This window comes from Seriola aureovittata, chromosome 19 (genome assembly GCF_021018895.1).
Source record: "Seriola aureovittata isolate HTS-2021-v1 ecotype China chromosome 19, ASM2101889v1, whole genome shotgun sequence".
NCBI classification, from domain to species: Eukaryota; Metazoa; Chordata; class Actinopteri; order Carangiformes; family Carangidae; genus Seriola; species Seriola aureovittata.
The window spans coordinates 3,444,255-3,471,532 of record NC_079382.1 but is presented as its reverse complement, the minus strand read 5'-3'; the positions used below and the strand labels follow the sequence as shown (position 1 = coordinate 3,471,532).

Below are 27,278 nucleotides of genomic sequence, written 5' to 3'. Positions count from 1 at the left end.
AATACTTAGATCTACTAACTGTTTGACATGTTCTCTCTATCACTGGAGAGCACGCGGTGGACACACACAGAGAGCACACACACACACAGACACACACACAAAAACACACTGTCTCTCTGTCAATCATCCCCTCTCTCCATCACCTTCTACACCAAAGCAAACCCTGTAAACGAGGGGTGAGTGTTTGCCTGTTCTTTTGTGTTTTATCAGAGCTGACAGGTGGCCCCCCCGCCCAAACGCCCCAATCACTCAGGAGTTGATCTCTCCCTCTTTCTCTCTATTTTTCCATCCAGTCTCATTAACATTCAAACTGCTTCACCTGCAGCACTCTGTGGGAGTGGGGGGGGGGGGGGGGTCGGAGTTTAATTATTTTGGACAGTAAAAGGTATTCTTGGGAGGCACACTCTGGGAAACCCTCCCACTTTTAACAGCACGGTGACCCAGGAAAAATGTGCTGTTGGGGCGAATGTATTCACACACCACTAGACTGTGGGCGTAGTGCTGAAGTCTAATTCTACCAGGATTTCCTTTACTATTCAAATTTTCATATCATTATCATTCAAATTATTCACAGAGAGTGACTTCCATGTAAAGCCACCAGTTGCTCTGGTAAATACTCCACCCTGAGGCGTCCTGCCGGGAAATGTTCGTATACCTCAGAGGCATTTGTGTTTCACACCTCAGCAAACGGCAGCCATGTTTTCTCCTGCTGTGGGTCAGGGGATGAGATATGAGTCTGTGTGAAGAAGAGAAGGAGACACTTTGTTCTGCATTTTCTACTGTTTTTGTTTTATTCACATATTAGACAATATATAGATTAGTATTGGGTATAATGTATATAGGCCTTTAATGTGTTGGACATCCTCTCCTTTCTTCTTCTCTCCTCTTCTTACTCGCTTTTTCTTCCTTGTCTCCTCTTCTTTACTCTTTTGCACTCTCCTCTCACCTCCCCTTCTTTTTCTTTCCTTTTTCTTTCCACCTCCCCTTCCTTCTTTTCCATTTCCCCTTTTTCTGTTCCTTTTCTTTCCTTTCCTCATATTCCTTTCCTCCCCTTTTTGTTTCCTTTCCTCTCTTTCTTTCTCTCCCTTTCCTTTGCTTTTCCCTCTCTCCTATTTCTTTTCCCTCTATCCTTTTCATTTCTCCTTTCTTCTCCTCTCCTGGTTCCTTTCCACCTCCTCTTATCTCCCCTCTTTCATTTTTCTCTCTTTTCTTTCATGCTCTTGTGTTTCCTTTTCTTTCCTTTCCTTTGCTCCCTCTTCTCCTCTCTTTCATTTCCCTCTCTCCTCTCCTCTCCTCTCCTCTCCTCTCCTCTCCATCCTAACGCTTTGCTTTAATTATTACTAATTCCTCTCTTCGAGCCTGATGTTTGTTTTTCTGCCACCCTTCATCCTGTATTTTCTCTCCCTGGAGCAAGTTATTAAACCCAGAGAGAGACAGAGAGACAGAGAGAGAGAGAGAGAGAGACTCCTACAGAGAGAGGAGAGGAGAGAAGAGGCGGACAAGAGCAACCATTCACACAACAGCAGGCTTCTTAAACACTGAAAGCTGTCACCTCCTCAGTGGTGTGTGTGTGTGTGTGTGTGTGTGTGTGTGTGTGTGTGTGTGTGTGTGTGTGTGTGTGTGTGTGTGTGTGTGTGTGTGTGTGTGTGTGTGTGTGTGTGTGTGTGTGTGTGTGTGTGTGTGTGTGTGTGTGTGTGTGTGTGTGTTGCCTAAACCTCTCCAATACAGCTGTCAGGGCAGCAGCCTCTAAACGGACCTCATTCAGCTGACACTGAGACGGTCGTACACTCACTTACCCTTTCCACATTTAGTCTGCACTCATCATTCACATTTGCCTGCATGGATTCATTAATTCATGGAGTTAAATATCAGGGCCCTCTTTTAATGCTACTTGAATTAGAAAGAAATGAAATGCATGATTGATTGTGCTCTTGAAGTAAACACAATAAATTAAGACAGCTGTTTCGTCCAGATTGACTATTTCATCAGGTTAGCATGTCTGCATTTATCTCACAAGACAAGTACAGAAACATATTTACAACTTCTACACGATGTGATATATATGATACATTTATTAAGTGTTTATTTTTCAGAATTTGCAGACATCCCAGTAAATACTTCAGCCCCACTCCAGTGTTAAAAACATTCACCAAAACTTCAAAGGAGCTATTTGTAAGTTTTGCTATTGCTACATAGCTAATGTTACCAGTCTAGAAGCTCAGCATCAAACTTCATTTAGGGCTGCCTCGGTTAGTCACCATAATCGACGACGTCAACCACGAAAATGCATACATACATTTATTGGTGGCGGCCAGTCACAATTAATGGTCATACATTTATTTTCTAAATCATTTGTGGTCACACTGCTTCTCTGTCCTCTGCTCCGCTCTCTCTGCTCTCCGGGAGAGGCGAAGCATGGCAGACGCTGAACCAGGTGAAGTGAAGATAACTGAAGATTACTGAACTTTACTCTAAGTGCAATAAAAAGTAAATGGCCAATAAGAACTTTATCCAACAAAGATCTGAGCTGGAGCAATAAGTGGATAAGATAAAGATCAGCTGGTCATTGTCTGACTGTGGGAGGATGAGCACATCACACTTCAAATCCCTTCACTTGTTCACTCGTCTTGTTTAACCAGTGTTATTTTTGTGATTATTATTTTTTATGGCGCACAGTGAGATCAGTCAAAAACGTGAAGGATTACTTCATGTGTAAGTGTCTGTTCATTAGTAGGGAGACATTTTTAATATCTTGTAGCTGATAAAGACTCTCATAAAGTCATAAAGTCGTTGCTGCTGCCTGAGTGATAACACTGAATAAGTTTTTGAGAAAATGTTTCACCCAGAATCTGGGTTTATTGATCATGCCAGAATGTCATTTAGGTTTTTCTGCAGGAAAATTAATCATTTAGATTAATCGACTATTGGATAAAATAGTCGATAGATTAATCGTTAGAAAAATAGTCGTTAGTGGCAGCCCTAACTTCATTCCTTTACTCGCTGTCTCCAGTGGTGGAGAGCAACTCTCTTGATTTGCTTCTATTTCTATCACTTTTTTTTTTCTACTCAAGTATTTATAATGAAGTACGTGATATCCAAATCTGCGACAATAGTAAGGTGAGGTGAAACATGTTCGATGCACGATTGCAGTTTTCCACAGCGATTAAGTGTCTTTAAGTTCCTTGTTTTGGTTTTACAGCTCAGTTGCTCCACTGTCAACCTCATCCAGCTGTGCTCATCAAAGGAGCTCTAGCCCCCCCCCCCCCCGTACACCACCTTCCAAACATCAGGCAGACAAACACTCTGTATCTGCTAGCAGGCGATGTTTGCTGTCACATCCACCATATAGACTTAAAAAGTCAATGGCCAAAAAAAGCTGCACCCAGCTTGTATGTAAATACAGCTGCATGAACTTTTTATGTGTGTGTGCTAATCAAGGAAGCAGCAAGGTAGATGAATTACAGATAAAAAATTAAAAAAAAGGAAATGAAGAAATAGAGCATAAGGTGGAGAGGAGTTTCATGGAGAGAATTTGAGAGGAAGTGGGAGAAAGAGCATAAATCAAGTTTAAGGTCTTCAGAAGTGAGAAAAGATGTCAGTGAAATACAGAGGGAGGAGTTGATGAAGGGTAGAGGGGAGGAGGGTGGAGAAGAGGGCAGTGTGTCAGGATCCAGGAGGGAGGAGAAGGCAGGCGGGGGTGTCGGCACGCGTGGCTCGCTCCCTCCCCGCGTAGACTGCTGTAATCTGGGCCACATGTCCCACAAGGCCTGTTGGTCACCCGGAGGCCTGGCTGGGTGATTCATCTTAGTTAGGAAGCTGTCCAAGAGACTCTCTATGGACTGCAACACATAATCATACACACACACACACACATACACACAGCTTATGTTTCTGCTTGGGGAAGTGAAGCTGGAAGCTTGATTAGGTGAACTCACACACACACTCACACATACTTAACATGTTAAAATCCTTGCAGGGACCTTCCACTGTCAGCGTCTGACTCTAATCTAAACCTTATTCTATACATGAATTTAAACCTTAATTCATTTAATTTGGCTTTGAAGAAGCCTATACAGGTATATACCTACACAACTTGTGTAGTTTACTGAGGCTTTACCATCACCTCCTCCAAACACACCACAGAAAGAACCACAGTCCTCAGTCCTTCAGTCCCAGGCTCGAGAACAAAAAAGGAAGTGGACTTTGAGTTGAGGTAATTTTGTCAACTGCTGTTTTCTAAAGTCAAGAAATAACTGTCCAGCTCAACTTTAATGTCGACACGGATGGAAAGTCCAAAAAGTGCTCAGAATCATGGACATCAACATCAATTTAAAAAAATAAACCAATTAAGTTGAGTTGAGATGGTTCTGTCAAAAGTTAGAAACATCTTTCAACCAAATCATTAGTTTAACTCAATAATTTAAAGTAGTATTTGAAGTGCCAACATTGGCATGTGATATACTGTAAGTAAACCTGTATCCGCTTCGACCCACAGTGCCACGCTTAGTATAGTTGTGTGTGTGCAGGGAGCTTTCCAAATTTTCAATTCAGATTCTATTGTGTGAACTTTTTTCAGTTCCATTTTAATTTGTCTGGATAATTGGGGCACACTAGGGATTTGTTTACAACCTGTGTAATTATTAGTCTGCTGGCGTTGTTTGCTCTTCTCGAGTCATTTTTTATTGATGCTGCTCTGGTCCTACGTCTGAGCAATTAATTAAATTGTTGAGAACTCTATTTTCACTGTGTCTGATTGGACTTCCAGAAATCTACGGTCCCTCTGTAAAGGAGCCTCAGTTATAGATCCTTTGACACTCTTGTTTGCAATGTTAACAAACTATCTTTCTAGGTTAATATTTTGGGTTTCATCACAGTGCAGAGGTTTTCAGTGACGTCATCTTTCTGTTTCAGAAATTTGAGTCTTCATTGTTTAAAAAAAGATGCGATACTGACAACGCCTGTATTAATTGACAGTTGGCCTTGTCACATTGTTGATTGGGGTGTGAAACAGTCCATACCCTGTGGAAATACAAGTCATGTTTATGTAAGAGATGCATTGACTTGTCTGATGTACTTACTTTCCCTCAACCTGCCTCACTCACTTCATTTAGTGTTTTCCTACAGTAAATGTCTCAGATCCTCCAGAGAACCTGTCAGAAATCCAACTGGTGGTTTTACTTATAAAATAACAATAATACTGGCAAGAGAAAAATATTTAAATCGTTGTGCGTCATGCCTGTTGCAGTGGTGTGGTGCAACTCGGCTCGACTAGTGTAGAAACAAAATGATTTAGGTGGTTGAAATTGTTTCTGTCGTCTCTCATTTTCTTTGTTCTTGAAATATCTTGAACCCTAAACCTAACCTTCTAATCCTAAATCTAGGGTTTCCCCCCAAACCAAAATACCAGCCTTAAAATACCACACAGAGATGATGTAACTGGCTATAATGTCATTGCTTTATACAAACACACTAATTACACACCCAAGAAGAAGAGGGTTTTTACGAGGCAAACTCCCTGGTGGTACAAGTTGCATGTACGTAACTGCATCTCAAATGGGCATCCTGTGGTTTTCCCTCTCCCTTTCTCATGCTCTCTCTGGAACACACACTTTCTTCTTATTCTGTAGATTAAATGACTTTGTGGAGGGCAAACACAGTGGGTCAAACTTCCATAGGAAGGAAAGTAGAGCAAATGTTCCTCCCCTCCTTCCACCTCTTTTCTCTTTTCTCTTTTCATTACTCATCGCAGCAGCTTTAACCAGTCTGTTGTCTCTGACCTGAATTATCACCATTGGTTTGGGTTTGTTGGTGTTTCTGTGGGGTGAACTGTTCCTTTACTGCGTCTGCCCTCTGTCACACACACCTCGAGGACAATAGAGGCTTTTTAAAATTACTGTTATTATGTTTATGCTCTACAGTATATGAGATATTGACTTTTAGATTTCAGCCTTATATTTGTTTTTGGAAGGCGATACCAAACTGAACTGAGCGATTGATATTTTGTTATACGGTGTCTTCAACATGTTTAAATGTGACCTATTACTCATGAAAACAAACATTCCATTATTTAGCGATTCTCCTAGAATGACATTAGTTAAAGGGTGAGACAACTACTCTAGTGAAACCCAAGATCCATAATCCTGCTTCCTCTAATAAGAATAAAACTTATTCATGCATGCCGGTAAGGAGTCTTACCAATTTGTCTCACTTAAATCAGTAGGCTGCATCACTGACAACCAGTATAATCAAATAGTACTTGAATTTAGAAACTGATACAGGAATCGTGTAAGATTGTGTCTCAACAACACAAAAAACATAAATATTTTTGATTAAAATCTGGTACAGGGACCAGCACTCTTGCCTCACAGCAAGCAGGTTCTGGGTTGGAACCTGCCAGCTGGCTGGAGCCTTTCTGTTGAGTTAGCACGTTCTCCTTATGTCTGTGTGGGTTTCTTCCAGGTACTCCAGCTTCATCTAAATTGTCCATAGGTGTATGTGTGAGTATTAATGAACTATATGTCAGCCCTGTGATAGACTGCTGACCTCTCCAGAGTGTATCCTTGCTCTAACTCAGTGTCAGCTGGGATCGGCTCCGGCCTCCCCTCGTACCTAAAGGAAAGCAGTACGGCTAATGAATGGCTGAATGAATATAAAAATATATATTTATTTATTAAAAAATGGTAGCAAAGATTGGACTCTGGGACATTTTGCAGTTGAAAAATAAACTTGTCATTGCTCTGGTGGACAAACTATGTAATAGCGAAAATGCTTTAAACCAATCAGCCGATATACTGACATGAGACAATGTCATTTATCAGACTTTGATTACACTGACTGGATCATATCTTAGTTTGACATTTGGAAACTTGGGTAAGAGGTTGAATATGATTTGCAATCACTCATCTTTAAGTCGTTAAGTCCATTATAGCTAAAACTTCTACACCAAGCGACCATGAACAAGGAAATATCACCTGACTAGAATAAGAAGGAAAATACATTTTTGAAACGTCCTCAGAGGAATGCCAGATATAAAACCACTGCTGTGTTCCAGTGAAACCCTTGAATAGTGTAAGTTATTGTTTTGATAACTCATTTATTACCGCACATGCAAGATGACAGCACCAAATTCTTCCTGCCATCACTTTTGTCTTTATCAGTTCAAATATTATGCAGCATCCTCCGTGATCCGAACACAAGGACATCACAACGTGGCAGGTGTTTTAACGAGTAATCACAGATACAGTACTTATTAAAATAATAATCATGCATGCTTCCTCAAAACATTCAGCTGGTGACTTCATCACCTGTCAGATACTGGTTTATACAGTTGCTAAGGTTAACATACACAAGCAAACACACAGTAGTAGTGAGGTAGTTCTTTTTTCCTGATAGACGATTTCTCAGAAGTGCCCAGGCATGTAATGTGATTATCAACATCGGTTTGCACTAATGACATCAGGCCAAAAGCTTTGCGCGTGTGTGTGTGTGTGTGTGTGTGCGTGCGTGTGTGCGCTCCTCACTTTCTGTATAATTCAGTTGCTTATTAAAGCTTGTTGGCAGTTTGTTTGATGGCCTTGGACACAGGGTGTGTTTAATTTATTCTTCTGTGCATCCCTGGGAGTGTTTTTATTCTTCCCCTCAGTGTGCTCCTGGCATTATTAAAGGCATTAATCACGGGGATCTGACGCCTTGTTACGACATAGTCCTGCTCCCAAGGTGCAGCCCTGAAACACCTCTCTACACACACACACACACACACACACACACACACACACACACACATACACATATATGTACAGTGGGGTAGGTCCTCCTGATGTGCAATCTAAAATCCCAGTGAGATATAATAGCGTTTACATTAGCCGGTTTTACAGTTTCTCCAATACCAAACATGGTCATCCATCCCCAAGTCTCCCACCCTGGTCACAATATAATTTAAGTTACCATCAGACTGTTTTCATTTTATTGTCTGTCTCTTATCTTTCTCTGATGTTGTACCGGATTGTTTTTGTCAACACACTCCAGCCATCACCAGCAAACCTGTAGAGTTTTATTATTGAAACTGTTCTTAGTTTGAGGTTTCTCAAAACAGCATGAAATGTGCAATGACTTGGCAATATCTATTGGATCATATATTTTTATTCATGTGATGTATGTGATTAAAACGTACAATACACTTTCAGTAGAACCCAAAAGTATACAATAGATAAATATAAATAAATATGTATATGGACCAGAGTGCAAGGGTGTTTAAATGAATCATAGAAGAGATGCATAGAGTCTGTTTGCACGAGGCAGGAATTATTATATTTATTCCTAATTATGTTTTTCTTACACCTACATTAATTGGCCTATCAGAGGCAGCACAACAAGCTGTAAACACAATATGTGCTGAACATGTTAATAAACAAGTAAATTTACATATGCAGCAGATATGAATATTAGCATTATTTGAACTGATGAATGTTTCTAAAATCAAACATAGTCATTGTCCTTCACAAAGATATCTGACTTTTGCAAAGGGTAATTAGTTTATTACAGGCTATAATTTACCATCCGCTGAAGTGAAGGACCTCTAGTCTGAGTCAGTGTGACAGAGACTGAAGAGGCCGGTGTGACGTGAGGTGGCTTCACAGGAACCAAAGACATTTTTGTTGTAGAAAAATTCTGCAGCTAAACATTTCCTGTCTGGGCCTGCGATTCCGTGACACCATCAGATCGCCTACATTGATCTGATAGTTATTCCCCAAATGTACTTCTGACATGAATACCACCCTTCTGTTACCTCTCTTCCTGGTTCAACTCACATTAACCTTTTCCTGCCTTTTTAGCTGTCGAGTTGCCACATTGTTTTGACAAGTAGCCTCCCAAGCTTTTTCCTCGCAAATCTTTTTCTCCGCCCTGCCTCCATCCCTCACACCCTGATGAGTGGTAGATCTCCTGGGAACGGAGCTGCCAGCTCGCTGACAAAGTGTATACTACTGTACCACCTCTGAGTGTATGTGTTTGTGTGTGTGTGTGTGAATGAAAGATATTACTACAATGGAGAAAAGAATCATGGATGGATGATAACAAAAGGCAGGCTTGTAAATGCAGCCTCAAAACAAGTGGGGATACGGCGCAGAAGAGAAAAGTATTGTTGACCCATGTTTAAATGTGTAACATGTTTTACATTTCAATTGGTATTGAATGGTGGAACGTTATTAATACTACACACACTCATGAGGCTTGTGATCACATACCAGCTTTTGGTTGTGTAGCCAAAGAAGTGATAATGCTCCTGTGTGTCAAACCACATATTTCAACAAAGAAAGTGTTTGGTGTTCTCTGTCTTTGTGAGGAAATATAATTAGAATAGGCGAACTTTATGAGAGCTGGTTTTGAATTTGAAAATGCAGCAACTCAAGTAAAGCTGGATAGGTTTATGAGAATGTGGTAAACAGTGCTGAAAAGCTTTGCTGCGTTTATATTGCGGTTTCTCAAGTCTTTCATGAATGTGCACATTCCAGTGTTTCATGTGGATGTAAATGACATCCTCCCCTTAACAAAGGAATTTCATTTGTAAAGGTTGATGACATAGCATTGCCTCAAAAATACTTTGATAATGTTTGTAGTCATCGTTCGTCAGAAGTGGCTGTTTCAGGTTTGACGTTTTTTTAACATTACACTACATTTACAGTGAGCCAAAAAAAATAAATAAAAAAAAAACGGCATGTTCATGTGGATTACAGTAGCAAACAGCCAAACTGAAACAGACATAGCGTCATTCTCGCTCTCGTCAGTGGCCAGCAGCAGCAGCAGCGGCAGTAGTTTGAGTGAAGCGGATGAAACTCTGGCAGCGGTGTGAAGCAGTCCACCACGTCTTGGGCCAAATCCCATTCCATCTTAACTGCCTGACTAAAGCCGTGCCAGGAGCCGAATATGGAAGTACTTCACTTTTACAGGCAACAAAGTCAGACACCTAAGAGCCGCCATAACCCACCGACCTCTCCTGACTAAAGCTGCTACAAAGCTGCCCAGTCACATATGCGAACACTAGAGCTGACACAGGAAATCTAAGTAGTTGTTTTGTTTTAAGATGCTATATAGATAAAGTTTACTTTTATTATAACTGAAATGGTGTATACTTGGATTTAATACACTCACTTCTGTTTAGGAGGAGTTTGTGTTTTTCTGTCAAGTTTAAGTCGAAGTTCTGTTACTTGTAGTGAGCAGGGAATCATTCATTCATTCAATCAAAATGTCATTCTCTTGTAGTCAGTCAGTCACTTTAGAGCTGCAGGAAAGACTGCTGGATGTTTTGCATCATCATAGTCCGGTCACTCTGCCCATTTAGTTTGCACCACTTCAATTAGTTATGCTCAATCAGATGTAGAGGGATTCTTCCAGACTTATTTATTTATTTTCTTTTTTAGAATATCCCTAAATCCACTTATATAATAAACTGGTCTTAAAATGTTCCCATGATGCCTTTCAAAATATTCTGATCATGTGCTTCTTCTTCAGTTCCAGGCTTAATGTGTCGTTACATTATTATTTTGACTTTGAAGCCCTGTTCCAGTTGGAATAGCTTCACTGAGGAGTATCTTATAATTTCATTTTCACACTATGTAAGTGACATCGTAAAAGACTAAATAAAGTCAAGAATCTCTGTCATTTTCCTCAAATTACAGATGGAAAACATTCATGTGTTGTAGCTGCAAGCAACAACAAGACAGGCAAGGAAAGATATTGGCAAAAGATTACAAGGAGAAAAGGAAGGAGACAGGAAAGAGGGAAAGCCTGGAATAAAGGGATGAAAAGAGCGGAAGGAAGGAGGGAAGGACTGGGATACAAGTGTAAGCTATAAACTTTATACTGAGAGGAAAATGTGTTTTTTTTTCAGATGTTTTAAAGTTTTTTTTCTGATTTTACATGATTTTACCTTCAAGTGTTGTTTCAGAGTCAAGTTCAAATTGTTGAGTCATGGTTCTGATGTTGAATGTTTTAGTTGTGTAAAAAATACTTATCGGATGCTTTTTCTTCCCCCTCTGCCTTTATGGTGTACGTGGTCTTTCCCAAGAGTTGATCAGGAAAATGTAAAATCCTCTTTGAGCAAGAAGAAACCTCTTGTAATGAGACACTCTCTGTCTTTCTTTCTCAGGTTTTCCGTAGAAAGGCGGTGGAGCTGGGAGAAAAGCTGCTGCCAGCCTTCAAAACGCCCACTGGCATCCCCTGGGCTCTGCTTAACCTCAAGAGGTAGAACACACACACACCCACACACACACACACACACACACACACACTCTCACTTATTTGCTCTTTCTCACACAGCAGTCCACACTGGTGGTATTTGAGGCAGCCGTTCTGTTTTGAAGGTTTGATTCTTTAAAGAGCTCTGTGGTCCGGCGCCTGATGTGAGGTGGGCGAACACAGGCTCCATATATTTCACTCTCGCACACAGAGCTGAGATGTTTTAGTTTTAAATGACAGGGCCGACTTGTCAGGCAGAAGTCCTTTTCCTTTTTTTCATCAAGGACTGCATTTCAGTGGCTGGACCCGAAGGTAAACTACACTCAGAAGACAAACCAAAAGTTTCTGAATTCTCTGAGTGGTTTAAAGGTCACAGTCAGTCGGTTTATTACTGTCAAGAGGTTGATGCTACACACATCCAGAAAACACACATACACACACACACACACACACACACACAAGATGGAATTATAAAACCAGTTGTCAGTTTGATAAAAATCCTCCATCTCTGATTTGCTGGATGTGATTCACTATGATTGATCACATATTTCTTGTAGCATTGCGTGGCTGTACACACTAACACACTGGGCCTTTAATTTACAGTACTTTGGTCTTAAAGTGCTAAAATGTAAAGCTGAAGCTGTAAAATGTAGCATAGTATGGGTTCATTAAAGGATATGAAAGGAAATTTCTTTTTAAATACTGAACATGAAACATGTACATTGTACATCAGATGTTTTAGTCACCTTCTTGAGGCTTTTTATCAACAGAGAAATATTGAGAAACCAAAAAGAATGAATGTAAACTAACAATATTTGTCTTTATCTATTAATCAATATTTTATATGTATTTATCTAGTGGCCCGTAAATAGTCATAACACTAGTTAAAAATGACCATTATAATTGTGAGCTGACTGGAGATCTCCATCTTTCATTAAAGTGGCTTTATTGATATATTTAGAGTTTACTACAAAATCAAATGACAATTTGAAAACAATTACACCAAAGAGGGTCGCTCCTAGTGATGAACTAGAATAACCTCCAGTCTCTGCAGCTTCCCTCGCCTCGATGGAGCTTCACAGTGACTTTCAGCTCTTTGTTTATCTGTCTGGCCCACAACTTAACTATTTTCTTTCACTTACCGCTCTCGTGGCGTTGTTTTTGGCAGCAGCGGGCAGTTTTTTCCAGCTAAAGAAAAAAAAAGCTAAAGATAAACTCACTGTACACTACCCCTGCTCAGCAGCAACCAGTACACAAACAAAGTTCACAACTGGCTGGTGAACATAGTGGAGAATGCAGCAGCTAAAGATCCAGATATTTCCCTCAGGATGTGGTGGAGACCAAAGACAGAGCAAAAACTGAGCAAGCATTTAGTTGAGTAAATTGAACTATATGTAAAGTTTTATTCAATGCAATAAAAATACATTTGCAATTATAAAATTGACAAGTATGATTAAAGAATTGACAAGTTATTATATTATTGTATTATTACATTTTACAATATTAACTTCAGCTCTCAGAACCTGTTGCAGAAAAATCGGAGTGTCTGTCTCCTAAAACAGAGGAAACGTGAACAGTCTTGATGAAGGGAGCACTCTTTTTATTTCCTCCATTTTCTCTATATCTGTCTTTCCCCAGAGAGAGACAGGACACTTTGCTGTTTGTCAGCCGTTAATTAAAAAGCAGGTTGTCATGACGATAAACGTGCTGTAACAAATTAATTTTCTTTCTGTCTGTATGGGTGAATGGACTCTGCCCCTCCCTTGTCCCTCTCTTAGGAGTGAGAAACACCCCTGGGACAGGCTGTGTGTGTGTGTGTGTGTGTGTGTGTGTGTGTGTGTGTGTGTGTGTGTGTGTGTGTGTGTGTGTGTGTGTGTGTGTGTGTGTGTGTGTGTGTGTGTGTGTGTGTGTGTGTACATGCACATGTATGTGGGTGTGCATGCACAATTCCCTAGAGGACTCAGCAGATTGGTGGTGTTGATGACTTTACCTGCATGACTGAGCTATGATAGCTTGAAAGCAAACACACACTCTCCCAAATCCCTACACACTCACACACACACAAACACACACACACACACGCTCACACATATTCCCATGCATCCATCCATACCATCTGTTGCAGGACTCCTTGCTCTTGTTGTCTCTGCAGACAGACTCTGGCTGTATGTTTGGGGTTGTTGCCATGCAGCAGAATGAATGTGGGGCCAATTAGACACCTCCCTGATGGGACTGCGTGACGGATAAGACTCTAGACAACCAAAACTTTCGAATGTTTTCATCAAACAGCGAGGCTCTGGCAACATGGCAAATTCCGATGTTTCGCCATGAAACAGGAAGTTGTTGTAACTGAAATATATATTGTCCAATCTGCCCCAAACTTCACATGTTTGATAATAGGTCCCATACTGAAGACATCTGCATACTAATACAAAGTCATAGTCATAACGCCAACAGAAAACAGGAAGTAACCCTTGAGTGATAATCATCATTTGATTTACATGACATTTTCATGGTCTGGTTTACACGTGATGTACAGGAACATAATGCATGTTGGCTGCATGTCGTGGACTCGTGGCCTCCTGGCAGAGCCACATGAGGTGCCTACGCAACATTGCTTGCAGCTTTGATAATATCTTTGTTTCTTTCCAATCCTTTGTGTGAGTATCTGTTGTTCTGGATCATATAAGTGACATTACAGAGAAGTTGAAGGGTCAATAACCTGTTTGTTGCTGAAGAAATAGAAATAAAACGTTCTCAGTGGTTGAATTGTCTGCAGCATAAATACCCTTTTATTCAGAGTTTCCCAGTTTGAATTCATTTATTTTTTGTGTTCCGGTTAGACAGAGACAGAGACAGAAACAGATGAAGAGTTTATATAAATGGGTAGTTGAGGAGAAACATCAGTGAAGCACTTTTGAAGCAGTGTGGTTAGGAGCTGTTAGACTTCCTACATAACCTTGACCCAGATTGAAGCAGCATAAATCTGTAAAACACACAGACACACCAGCAAACAAGGCCCAATTATCATATTTTCCTTTTATCCCCATTGCTTCTCTCTCTCTCTCTCTCTCTCTCTCTTTTGTTCTCAATTCCTTCATTCTCCTTCATTTTATTACTTTAAATTATTTTCTCACAGCGCACTCTCCTGTATTCCCTCTCCGTCCTTTACTCACTCCCTCCTCACTCCATCTTACCTTGAGCGACCCAGTATCTCCTTCTGTTTCAGGACGTCACACTGTAGGTCCACTCCACTCTGTGGCCTTGTTCTCTTTATTCTCTCTCTGCAGTTTTCATCACTCTGCCCTGTAGCTATCTGCAGAGCCCAAGAGGGGCCACAAGAAATAAGGGCACAGTTTAAAGCATGCTGCTGCTTCTACACAAGTAAACCTTGTTTGCTCACAGTTTTAATTTTAGAGAACAAGATAAATGCCACTTCCTCAGTCTGGTGATGTCTTACAAACTTTTTACTCTGAAGTTATGGGTTTGCAGTTTGTCTAGACAAAGTAATGAGTCCCAAGTTAAAGAGCAAAAGTGAACTTTGCATTGAAAGCGCACATTCACATCATCTCAAAGGATTTAATTTGCATGTAAATAAATACAGACTGCCTCAAGAGGTTTTGAGTTATGCCTGTGACAACACCATCTAAGTGGTGTCACTGCATACTTGTTTGTGATTGTCACCTCATTGAATCTGGTTCTTTAGTTGGCTATTGGGCTTTTAAAGAGTAACTTAACACCAGGCTGAAAAGCACTTTACCTGCCAGGTCTGGTTGAAAGTTTCAATCCAATTTCACCTCTGATCACAGCCAGAATCACTGCTGTGGTTACAGGCATCACCTGGATCCTGGAGGATACCTGCACATTACTGTGGCAAAGTGAGAAGTCTAAAGGTCCCACATTGTATAAAAGGTAGATTTCCATTTGCTGTTTGATGATAAAGCAGGTCTAGGTTCTATATTAATACTGTGAAAGTATCAAAGCACTCAGTCCACAGAGAAATGCACACAGCCTGTATTCAGAAACTGAGCCTTAAAACCAGCTGTCAGGACTTCTGGAACTTTGTGATGTCACAACAAAGCAGTCACCGCTTGCAGCCATGCCCCAAGCCCCGCCCACCTGGGAAATCTTGTCTTGATATCCAGTTGTTTTACTTTCAGAAGACACATAAAACAGCCTCAACTTGGCCCCATGGGAGGTCCGATAAATGAGGTACACAGTGTGTCTGAAAGGATCAAAGGCTGGCCCTGGACTCAGAGATCCATCTGCCTTATTTTTCCTCATCTCTCTCTCTCTCTATCTTTCCCTCTCTTTGTATATAAACCCATTGATTGCCACTAACTGAGCGGAAAATGCTGCTACGATCCGATTTGCCCAATTGATCTGCCGCAGACTCGGGTCCTACCAGAGCATATCTCAGGCCGCTGCAGTCAGACAGATAAGAGCATTTGTCCCTGATTTTAGTTTCGATTATTAGAGTAAAAAGAATCACAAAGAACTGCGTCTCTGACACAATGGCAGTGTCGCTTCCAATGAAATGTTCTATAAAGGATTAGGATTAGACAAAATTGTTAATAAGTTTTAAATGTACTTTAGTGTCACTACATAGAAAAGTAGGAATTAACATGGCAAATTAAATGATGCATCGATTTGATTTTACTGAGGGAAAGACTCAGAACTGTTTCCTGCTGCCTATCAGTAATGTCTGTTTCAACTTTAGTGGCTGAATAATGATGAATAATGATAGTCCAAGCCAGACAAGGAAAGAGTTTTTTTACAAAGTAAAGCTGAATATTTTTGCATGTTTGTACCACAGGATTAATTTCCACCCAGCTATGGTTTAAATGACACAATTCGTACCTAAGATATTGACATGAGTGTAAATGCCTCATGTAATTGCTCCAAATGAATGCAGAAAATAATGGGAACATCAAATAGTTGTAAATCCCACATACAGCAGAAAAGTTTATGTCCCCATATTCGTGGTGCCACACTTCAACAGGAGAAGCTGTAGCAGCACTCTAACAACCAACCAACCAATCGCTTCCCCTTCGTCCTTTCACACACATTCGCATACACACACACTCGTTACCCAGTTGTTATCTGCTTCAGCCAGTATGTCCCATAGCTCTTCTATTAACATTCAGGCTGATAAAGCTCTTGCAAATCACTCCCACTGCACTGCATACTGACTGGCCTTAATGGGATGAGACATTGTGTGTATGTGTGTATACATGTGTATATAAGTGTGTGTGTGTGTGTGTGTGTGTGTGTGTGTGTGTGTGTGTGTGGGCGCATGTTGCATTGTGTTGTGTTGAGGTGTCTGGATATGTGCTCCACCCTGAAATTAACTGTTCATTCCTCTCCACATGCATCATGGTGATGATTGTGTCCCACACACACACACACACACTCACACTCTCACATACACACATCTATTTTTTTCTGTGTAATTGGCATTAAATGGTTGAAAAAACACTCAAACATTCAATTGACAAACAGCGTTCTAAGAGAAGACGTTTGCTTGAAACGGAAAATGGCAAATAGATGTTTTGAAACGTTAAATGGTAAATTTCAGTCAGATGTCAGTGAGGTTTGGCACTGTTTTATTACTTTCTGCTTATTGGGATGCAGAGATGCTCCACTTGGATATGATCTCTTTCCTTCCTTCTTGTGCAGACTTTGCTCTCTCAGAGAAATAAATATACAGCACACATCTCCACCAACAGCCACCATTACAGGATGCACAAACTAGATATCTACTCTGTAGCCAAACTGCTGCTAAAAGCAACATCATCATCTTAATGACGCTGCACAGTCCGAGCTAACTCCTTTGCCCCTGCTCTCTTTTCTAATTTCACAGAAGAAAATGTCAGCTTTGGGCAGATTTTTCCTACTTCAGCCACAGACTCTGCGGCTAAAGCAATCAATCCTGAGTTCTTGGGGCCTTGGAGTTTGATTAATAGGCCTAGATGGAGAATTGCTCCAGTAGCAGAGCACTGGGTGACCCTTTAAAGTGCCACTCTGTCATGCAGTCTTTTCTTTTCGGTGTGATATGAACATGAACTTTTTAATCCAGTGGACGTGTGGAAATTCTCTGCATAATAGAAACTGATGACAGTATAATAACGTTCAGAGCTACTTTAGAGTGAAACAGCAGAATAAGGTCTGTAGTGCCTAACAGAAGGACATTTACATTAACACCTATATCAGAGAACAAAGTGTCATCAGCATAGCAGCAGCAGCATAAGTCATGAAGAGGGATAAGAAAGTCATGAATGGGGTTAGCAGATGAGCCCAAAATGATCTGTAATGATGTATGTTGAAAGGATGTCATTTTTTCTACTTAAGCTAATAAATATGTACTATCAGGTAGTGGGCAAATCATAGAAAGCAGAGATTTCGAGAACTATTGTATACATTACATATACACAGTTATATCCAGAAGAGAGGACTTGAAGGCTTTCTTTGTGTGGTTGAGGTCCAGTAGCTTCCAACAAAAAAAACAAACAACACATTTTGGTGAATTGATAAAAAACAAATCTTTTCAATCAACTATTATAAAAATGGATTGATCATTTAAGTCCTTGTCAAACAAATATACTAAATATTTAATGGTTCCAAGTTCTGCAGTGAGATCATTTGCTGCTTTTTTTGTGTCAGACATTATAGTAAACAGAATTTATTTGAGTTTTGTACTATTTGTTGGACAAAACAAAACTGTACCTTGGGCTCTGAAAAGATTTAAATGGGACATTTTTTTTACTGATAGTGCAATGTGAGTTCAAAAAAATTGGCTGATTAACTGACAAAGAAAACAATGATGATCTCACATCCAGGATTTAGGCACAAGTCCTTTAAACAATCCATCTGCTCAATAAGTGTCAGCTGAAAGGTCTGATATAACAGTCAACAAAGTTCAAAGGTCAGCAGAGTTCTACACATACGAAAATTATCCTAAGGTACAGTGAAACCTGCTAACATACTTTATGTTGGTGTTTTGGTAATTACTACTAGCTACTAATAGCTAAACGATATTGGTGGTGTCATGCTGTTTCATCCGGTTGGTGGGTTTAAATGAGGTCATGTGAATTAATTGGAGTGAATTTAGAACAAGCTGTTAAAGGTAGCATTATTAGCTGTTTGTAATGAGTTATAAAGCCCAATGAAAACTGGATTTCTGAGGTGATACAGCTACAATGTTTTAGACTTGAAAAAGTAAAAGTCTGAAAATTATATTGGTGCTCTTATGAGTTGTTTTTGTAAGGCTTTGTGGCCTTCGTCTTCATTTTGAGGTTGATGGTGTATCAGTTTTTAAGGTGTGTGGGTGGCAGAGGTGTCGACTCGAGTCATAAATTTGATGACTTTAGACTCAATTTGACAGAATCAAAAAAGATTTGCAGCTTCAAAATACTTGATACTTTACACCAAGCCCAAAGATGAGAAAGTTTTCCATACATTGATTTATTTGTGGCGTCCCACCACAATATCAACATGGACGGCCACATATTGATTTTCTGTTTTATCATTTATGGTCATGCTGCTTCTGTGTCCTCTGCTCTGCTCTCTGCGCCGGGCGAGCCTGCTACTACACACACACACACACACACACACACACACACATACACAAACACACGCACAGCAGATCAGAGAGGCCACGCTGTCTGGACACAGTTAGCCACGTAGGTAGCCACTCAAAGATTACTCGAGTTTTAAACAGTTACATAAATACAATACAAAGTACAAAGCCAATGAGTACTGTATCAAACTGTTCAACAACCATCTAGAAAAATGATATTTTCTACTGTTTTGTCAGTTACACAACCACAACACGCTGATTAAACAAATTAGCATAGAATCTAAAGCGAAAGCAGTCTGTATGTTTAACTGATTCTCTTAGTTTCCCACGAATCTTAAAATGTTGTAAACTGAGCTGCTGAGCTGAGACAGACCGGCCTCTTCTCTCTACCAGCGCTACCTGCAGGCAGTGAATCACAGCAGCAGAGGGAGGAGGACAGAGGACAGGAGGAAGGACTGATGCTGACTCATGTCTGTTCTTCATTCTGTGTAAACTTCACTTAGTATTTTGATGTCAGGAATATCATTAATTTTACTGACATTTTAGATTTGTTTCCAGCGATTATTGAGATTGCAGTGGCTTTGCTGTTGCTGCTGTAGAAACGGTATTCAGTTGTGTTTAAAATATGAATCAATTTTAATCCTGTTCTGAATTTATTCTTTTTAAAAAATGATTTAAAATAAAACACAATTCTTTGGTAATGAAAAAAAAGCATTAATGAACTGAATGAAATGAGTCGGGTGGATTAGGATATAGATAAGAGCAAATCGCAGTTTAAATCCCTAAACTCACTGTGAGCCTTGTTTAACCAGTGTTATTTTGTCATTATATTTATTGAGCACAGTGAGATCACCCACAGAGTGAAGAATTACTTAATTTGCCCGATTTAAAGTGCAATTTAAATCATTTGTGTAGATTTAATAGATATTGAAGACATAAAAATTATGTTAATCAATATCACTTGGTTCCAATCTAGGTAAGTCTGATATTAGAGCACCATATTTTCACTCTTTTCAAACAAAGCTAGCTTCTACTGATAGCATGTGAGGAACATCGGTTTAAGTCCTCTCTTAAACATCTGCAGGCGAGGCATTTAGGGGATGTCTGTAAATTGAAGCTTCAGAAAACTACCTGGGTTACACTCTCCCCCTCTAATGTGCATGAGTCTAATTAAGCAGCAGCACAACAAACCTGTTCCGGCACCTGAAACAAAGGCTGATATCAGCTCTCATTCCAAATTCCAAAATGGCAGCTAAAAAGCAGCAAATTTCAGCTGCTCAGTTTACCAGAGCCACCGTGTATGACAACAGATATTGTTGTTGTTGATATGGCATCGAAACCCAATATTTAGGCCTTGGGACTTTAGTGGAAAGACCTAAGACTTTTTTGGCTTGCAAAACAGGGACTTACTGGAAGGACAAAGGTGGGAACCCTTATACAGTAGGTGTCCTTACCATAACCACAGCAGACACACACTCAGGGTATTGGTAGTAACACAATCTCATTGCCCTGAGGCACTTTTTTAACAACAAAGAAATGTCTGGCATTCAGGCTATCCAAAAATGTCTTTCTTTTTTTTTTTTTTTTTTTTTTTTTAAGCTTACATACAGAAATGCACACACTCATTCCCCGTACAGCTCTCCTCGGCAGTTACCTAAGGCGGTGGAAGGCAGCCATGATTTAAGGCCTCTAATTAAGTTACTAACTGTGAATCTGTCGCAATTCACATTTTCTCTGTGCCTGGAGGAGCAGTACGATAGATTTTCAAACAGAGAGGAAGGGGTATTGAGGGAAGAAAATCAGGGGGAGAAGCAAGGTCACGGCATGGATGGAGGAGGAGGACAGTGAAAGGGTTGGAAACAAAAAAAAAAAAAAAAAAAAAAAAAAGAAGAAGGAGAGAATTGAGCCAAAATACGGGCTTCATCCAACCACAGAGCACTTCCTAGCATAATGCTAGAGGAGCGTGAGAGGGCACATCCTGGTGTGACATGCTAATTTATGGAGATGGAATGCCTTTTTCCGTTTTTCCAGGTTCCTGCTTTGGTGGCATAGAATTAAAATCACCACTGTTGGCTCTGCAGAATGGACTGGAGGGTATAAAAACCAGTAAGCTACAATTCGTCATTTCACAGCTGGTCAGGCAATGACTATAGGTGTGAAAGGTTGAATAATAAAGAGATAGGACACCCCCAAAAGGACAAACAGGATAAACAAGGCAGGGAATATGTCTTCCAATGTAAACGTAATTCACAGTAGCATCAATCTGTAACGACCCATTTCTTTTCTAGGTCGAGGCCATGTTTTTTGCATGGATTCCTGGAGACTTCAGGTTTTTGTTTCTTGGCCCAAAAGGCAGACAGCACAATGGAGCAAATATATGATGTGTGATTATCTTGGTAAATATTTCTACAATAAAAGTACAGATTTTGAAATGCTGAGTTGTCCAGCAATGATGGATTTATGGGAAACCTTCACTTCTCAAAGAATGTAGTACCAGCGTTTTCATTCTCGAACCATCCTCCATCTGTAGCCTCTCACTTAAGCTATTAGCTAAGGTTCAGTAGCTTTTACAGCTTGTTTTGGTTTGAATATTGGTCAATTGTAGAGACTTAAATTTAATTATAGTGCCGTATTTAACTAATATTTAACAGAGCTTGTATTATAGTCCTTAAAAAGCTGACAGAAATATCTATTATATAAATGTTTCTTGCCATTTGGCTTAAAAGATGAGATTGAAAACTTGCACCCAAATGTCCTCCATTCGTAGTGACAGAATGGCCTGACTTCATGTCTTCATGGTGAAAGTCATGAAACAGGATGAAATGTGGGCTCTGAGCAAATTGATTAAAATTTATGGGCATGGACTCCTATTAACCAAACAAACTGCATCATATCACTTCTATCAGAGGTGGATGATGCCGGCTGATCTCTTGATTTATAATGAAAGTTCAATGTCAGCGTTGATACATACATAAGCCTGACATAATCTCTAAAAAAAAAAAACGTCCTCCAGTTCTAGGTCGCCGTAAAATTTAATTAAAGAGAATTACTGAATGTTTTTCAGCATGCTGCATTACATTACTTGTGTTGGTTTAAAGCATTGCTCATCAGCAGAGCAATTTTATCAAAGGACAGCGTGATGATGGAGAGTTAGAAGCACCACTGTGACTCCTGCCAGGGAGCTGAATTCAAACAAACTGAGACTTTTTATCCAGCCAGTTTTAATATGAATCTTCATGCCCCTTACTGTTTGGAAATGAAGCCAACTGAGATCACAAGAAAACAGATAACAGTAGAAATCCAATATCATCTTACAGTAGATATCATTGCTAGATAATTTCTGCAAATTGGGATGCAAGCCAATTGAGACGTCTGTACAGATATATGTTCAAACCTTCATCGCAGTATTACAGTACGGTCTGTAATGCAAGAACAGGTCATAAACTAAACTATTTCCTTTATAGCTTAGAGCTTGTAATAAGTCTCATTACATCCCATGTGAGAGAAGGGATGTAGAGCATGCTAGTTGTAAACAGTGCTCTGGAAACTGGGCCACCGGGACGTCTGCATCACCACTCAAACACAACACTGGACTCCCATCAGATGGACTAATACAGTTGTATTGCGCCGTATGCCAGTGGATGAATGCCAGTTTCCACTCCCAGTACGGGAAGTGACTGGAGCAACAATGAGTTTCCATCGGAACACCGGACATGAATGTCCCTCGGTAGCTATTCAAACAAATTCATTTAGTCCCAAAATGGAGTGGAAACATCAGCTCTGACCCGGTGTTTTTATGGGGTTTAGCAGCAATAATGCATCATTTCAATCAAAGGTCGGTCACTGAAAGCTGGTAATGCAAGCAGCCACAGTGAGAGGTCGGACTGATGGATGCATTTTATTTCAAATTCACCCTCATCTCTCTGACACCACTGATGTTTGCTGGTTTGTGTCTATTTGGTTTCCACACCAGCCTCTCCCTGCGGTAGTAGCAGGTGTCGTCCTTCCATAGATTAATACAGTGCAGGGATAGTAGTAGTTCATATTAATTTCAGTGCAACCAACATAGTCTAATCCTAAACTAAATTGTTGAAGATTAACATTCTGCTAATTTGTGGAGCTTCTACTGCCTTGTGTTGTAGCCTAGCAACTAACATGTACAAAGTCAGTAACCATACCTTCCTTAAACCATAATTCTCACTCCTATGTTGCTGTAGAACCCAAAATAATAGGTGCAGTAGATGCATTGCTTCTCAGATACTTTCGACATGCATTTGACATGGCTGGACAGTTTCTGAATGGTTTAGAAAACACTTTTCAATAACAAATTACATTTCTGATCTGCTGCTACATTATTAGCGGTCCAGACCTCTCAGGCCTGTTTACTGTCCTCAGAGTAAGACTAAACACACAGAAGCAGCATTTAGCATTTATATACCTCATATCTGGGAAAAAAAACAACTCTCAGTTCTTTTAGATACGTTTTTTTGTTTGCCACTGTCTTCTAATCAGTTAAATTTGGGACTATTTATTCATATCTTGCGTTGAAATGCAATTGCGGTGTAATTTTTTTCTTACTGCCTACTGTAAATATTGAATTTGAGCACAGGATAACGGAGCAAATATTTAATCCCTTCACCATGCTGAATAGAATCTGAATTTCATATTAAAAGTCACAGCGTTATTACAAATATATGTGCACTTTGCAGTCAGCGAGTCGACTCAGTAATGTCATTTATAGAGGAAAATACTTATCTAACGTTTGCTAACATTAGCAACCATAAGCAACTGGTCATACCAGGCCAAGTAAGGCTTATAGTGCCTTTGAATAGAAAATTAGGAAGATTATGTTATTTATTCTTTTCAAACATTGCATAATGTTGCTTTAAGTATATGCTCTGTCTTATTTTACCGACATACTTTAATAACTTCAATAGTTGTGTTCAGACGAGCAGGCTGCCCTCGATCACTCTGGTTTTTTAAGCATCCTTATTTTTCATCAGGCTCCAAGCAACATTAAACATCTCAAATAGTCTTGAACTTGTCTTTCTGAAACTTCCAGACACCGTGGGCAGATTAATAATATCCCAAACACACCCTCGTTTATCTGTCTCCAGTGTTATACTTTATATCTGCACTCCATTGGTTTGTGTCTGTTTGGTTTACGCGGCAGCTTTTCCCTGCTGTCTTTTGTTTTGTTCTCCTTAACAGGGATTTACTGTTTCTCACAACAGGGCTTTGGGGAGGGGATTGAGGTGGACAGGGGCGAGTTGGAAAGGTGTCTGTTTGCCTAACCCCCCACCCCCCTCCTGCCAGGAGAACGGATTTATCGTTCATCACAGGGTTTATAAAGGGATTGAAATAGATGGATAGACGGATCAGGTCTACGGTTGACTTAGGGGAGGTGGAGGCAGCGGTAGAGATAAAGAAATAACGTTGTACTCCTCTGGAAGCAACAGAAAACACCAGAACATATTTATATTTTGGATTTAAGTTAATAATATATCATGTCAACCGTGTAGCGGTGCTGACATTAAACATTTGTGCAGGTAATTCTATCCAATTTTATTTAACGTCTGCGTCAGTCTACGGCTAACAAACACACGGCTCCCAATTTAATCAGGGTCTGCAGTGATGGGATTTTTCCTCAGCAGTTCCGTTCTCTGACCCTGATCTCTGTCTCAGTGCTCGCTGCCTGATGCTGCGGTGGTCCTCCCTGTGTTTGGTTGACTTGATTAAATCCATGGTGTAATGGGAAACAAATTATGGCTTGTGCAGCATGATGAGTTGAAGAGGGGATAATTAGTATGTTCAGCCACCTCTTTGAAGAGGTGTGTGTGTGTGTGTGTGTGTGTGTGTGTGTGTGTGTGTGTGTGTGTATGTGTGTGTGGCACTTCTCCCAATTTGCACTCCTTCTCCTCCCCCTTTTTCTCATTTGTTGGATGCCTCCCCTGCTTCTGCTTCCTGTGTGTGTGTGTGTGTGTGTGTTTGTGTGTGTGTGTGTGTGCACGCGCAGTTTATGACCATGTGTCCCCATGTAGTTATTGTAGTGCAGACATCCTGCTGTGTGTTTCACAGTGTAGTGAATTGTTAATATGTATTCATGAGTAGTTACTTGAGGCATCGCCCACCAGAGTCATCAGTCCTTGGCCTGGAAGTAATCTGTCAGTTGCTCTAATGATCCAACACACACACACACACGCACCCTGTTGCTAAGTCTTCTGTCCTTGTCAAGTGCGCCAGGGTTTCACATATGGCCTGGGAGTCGATGCCAGCCTCATTGTCACTACAAGCAGCGTCGGGGGAGAGGGTGGGGTCCGGCAAGTTCTGTCTCACTGACAGATACACACCAATGAGGATAAGATGTGATGCCCAAGTCAAGTGTGTGAAAAGGCTAAACTAATCCCTATCATAGATATGACAGATGGAATGTGAAGTTTAGTTTAATTTTAATGTCACGAATACACCTCACTCTTTATCCATTTTAAGAATCTCTTCTCATGACAGCAACAGATGATAAATCCTAATGACTTTCTCTAATAACATGTAAAGTACAGCTGAGTACTGAGAAAGAGTCTTAATCTGAGTTTCTGAAGATTTCTTGCCTCTTTTCAGCTGTTAGTTTAGTAACAAGACGAGAAGGTTTTGTGGTTTTCTGATGAATGGCTTTTCTAACATGACTCATACTGTATTCTTGTGTGATTGTCCACAAATCACCTGTGGGTGTTATTAAGAATGAATATAAAGTGTTGCACAAGTTAAAACTTGCTAGGAGGTTATTCTCCATGTGGCTCTAAAGAACACGGTTAGATAATTTACTAAAACACACCAAAGTTTTTGCAGTTTGCATTTTTCAGAGCTTCTTTTTGTTATTCTGTTTTATTAATGGACGCCTCCATCTCCCTCTCTTTTCCTCCTTGTGCAGTGGGATTGGTAGAAATTGGCCGTGGGCATCCGGTGGCAGCAGCATCTTGGCAGAGTACGGCACCCTGCATCTGGAGTTCATGCACCTCAGCAAACTCTCTGGAAATCCTGAGTTTGCTCAGAAGGTAACACAAGCAGAGGAGACTAGAAAATGTTACCTTTTTCACACTTTCTGGCTGGCTCGCACTCTAGCACTTTTTGAAGTGTCTGGAATGTCGGGGGGGGATTTACAGAGATGCTTTCCTGGAATCAAAAATGAGTCAGCAATGACTCCACACTCTTCTCCTCTTTTACCTTATTTCCACGTACAGATAGTATTTCACATTTTGTTGCATATAAACACTTTACGTACTTCCTTGTCAATGCACTGCACTTGTGGTGTTTGCATTGAGCTTTACCTGTTACATTTGTGTTCTATTTCTTTTAATTAATAGGTAATGAACATCCGGAAAGTTCTTAACCGCCTGGACAAACCTCAGGGGCTGTACCCCAACTACCTAAACCCAAACAGCGGGCAGTGGGGCCAACGTAAGTCTTTCTCCTGCAACTCCTACGTGTGTTATACTTAAATATCATAGCGGTGCTTGAGTAGAGACACCGTCCTTTAGCTTGGGATTGATTCTCAGCTGCTGTGCCAACCAGAACCTGCACTCCTGCTCCTTGTTTTTTATCTTCATGTGTAAATGCCAGCAGGCAAATTCAGCAGGGGAAAGTAATTTTTATCAATAACATACATTTACTGACCACTATCAGCAATCATCTAACAGAGACATGCATTTCAGCAACGGTTAACTCACCAGATACCGCAGTTAGTAAAATAACAAGGCCACATATAAACACATGATTAGTCAGATGATTCAAAGATGATCATCACAAACATTCACCCTGTGTGCTCATTTGTCTTGACACAGCCAACTCATGCATTAAGAAAAACATCGGAGAGTCAGAGCTACTACTCGACTTTAGCTGAGCGTCACCATTCAGACCTGAGGGCTTCCCCTGCACCTGTTCAACACATGTGCTGCCCACATTTCTCTTCTAGAGAGCTAGATATTCCAGTTGCTGAGTCAGCACTCGCATCAAAGCGGATTTAAGTTGTCAGTGTCTTTTTACTCCTAAAGACAATGGACGATCCATATTAACCAGCAGTAAAATGAGTTGGTCTTCTCTGTCTCTTTGTTTAAAGAGTAAACATTTTGTATCATGTTCCTCAAGGCTCAGCCCTTGGGCTTGTCATTTTCTTGGTAGCTTATGCTGTTCGGAACAGTCATGTATCCATTATATTGCATAACATTAATCAAGCCAAATTCTTCCTGCCCTATTAGCATATTTTAAGGTGTATTTCGGACACAAATGCGAGACTCGCTCATTCTTTTCTGCCGCAGATGAAGTAGACAGAGTTAACAGATGGTAATTTCATGCCTAAACACAGTGTAATTAAGATGAAAATAACAGGCTGAAAACCTCGGGGTTAATAGTAACCTGGACTTTGAGTCTGATATCAGAAACATTAATAAAATTTGCATTTATCACTTGAAGAATG

At 40.3% G+C, this 27,278-nt stretch overlaps 1 protein-coding gene across 1 annotated transcript in view; it reads left to right on the top strand.

The window, feature by feature from the left end:
* The window catches only part of man1a1 (mannosidase, alpha, class 1A, member 1), a 141,122-nt gene that overhangs the window by 91,559 nt on the left and 22,285 nt on the right, over positions 1-27,278 (top strand). Inside the window, exons 5-7 of the mRNA XM_056405112.1 lie at positions 11,144-11,238; positions 25,737-25,860; positions 26,170-26,263. Of these exons, the coding sequence (XP_056261087.1) occupies positions 11,144-11,238; positions 25,737-25,860; positions 26,170-26,263 (313 nt within the window). The remainder of the gene's footprint in view (positions 1-11,143; positions 11,239-25,736; positions 25,861-26,169; positions 26,264-27,278) is intronic.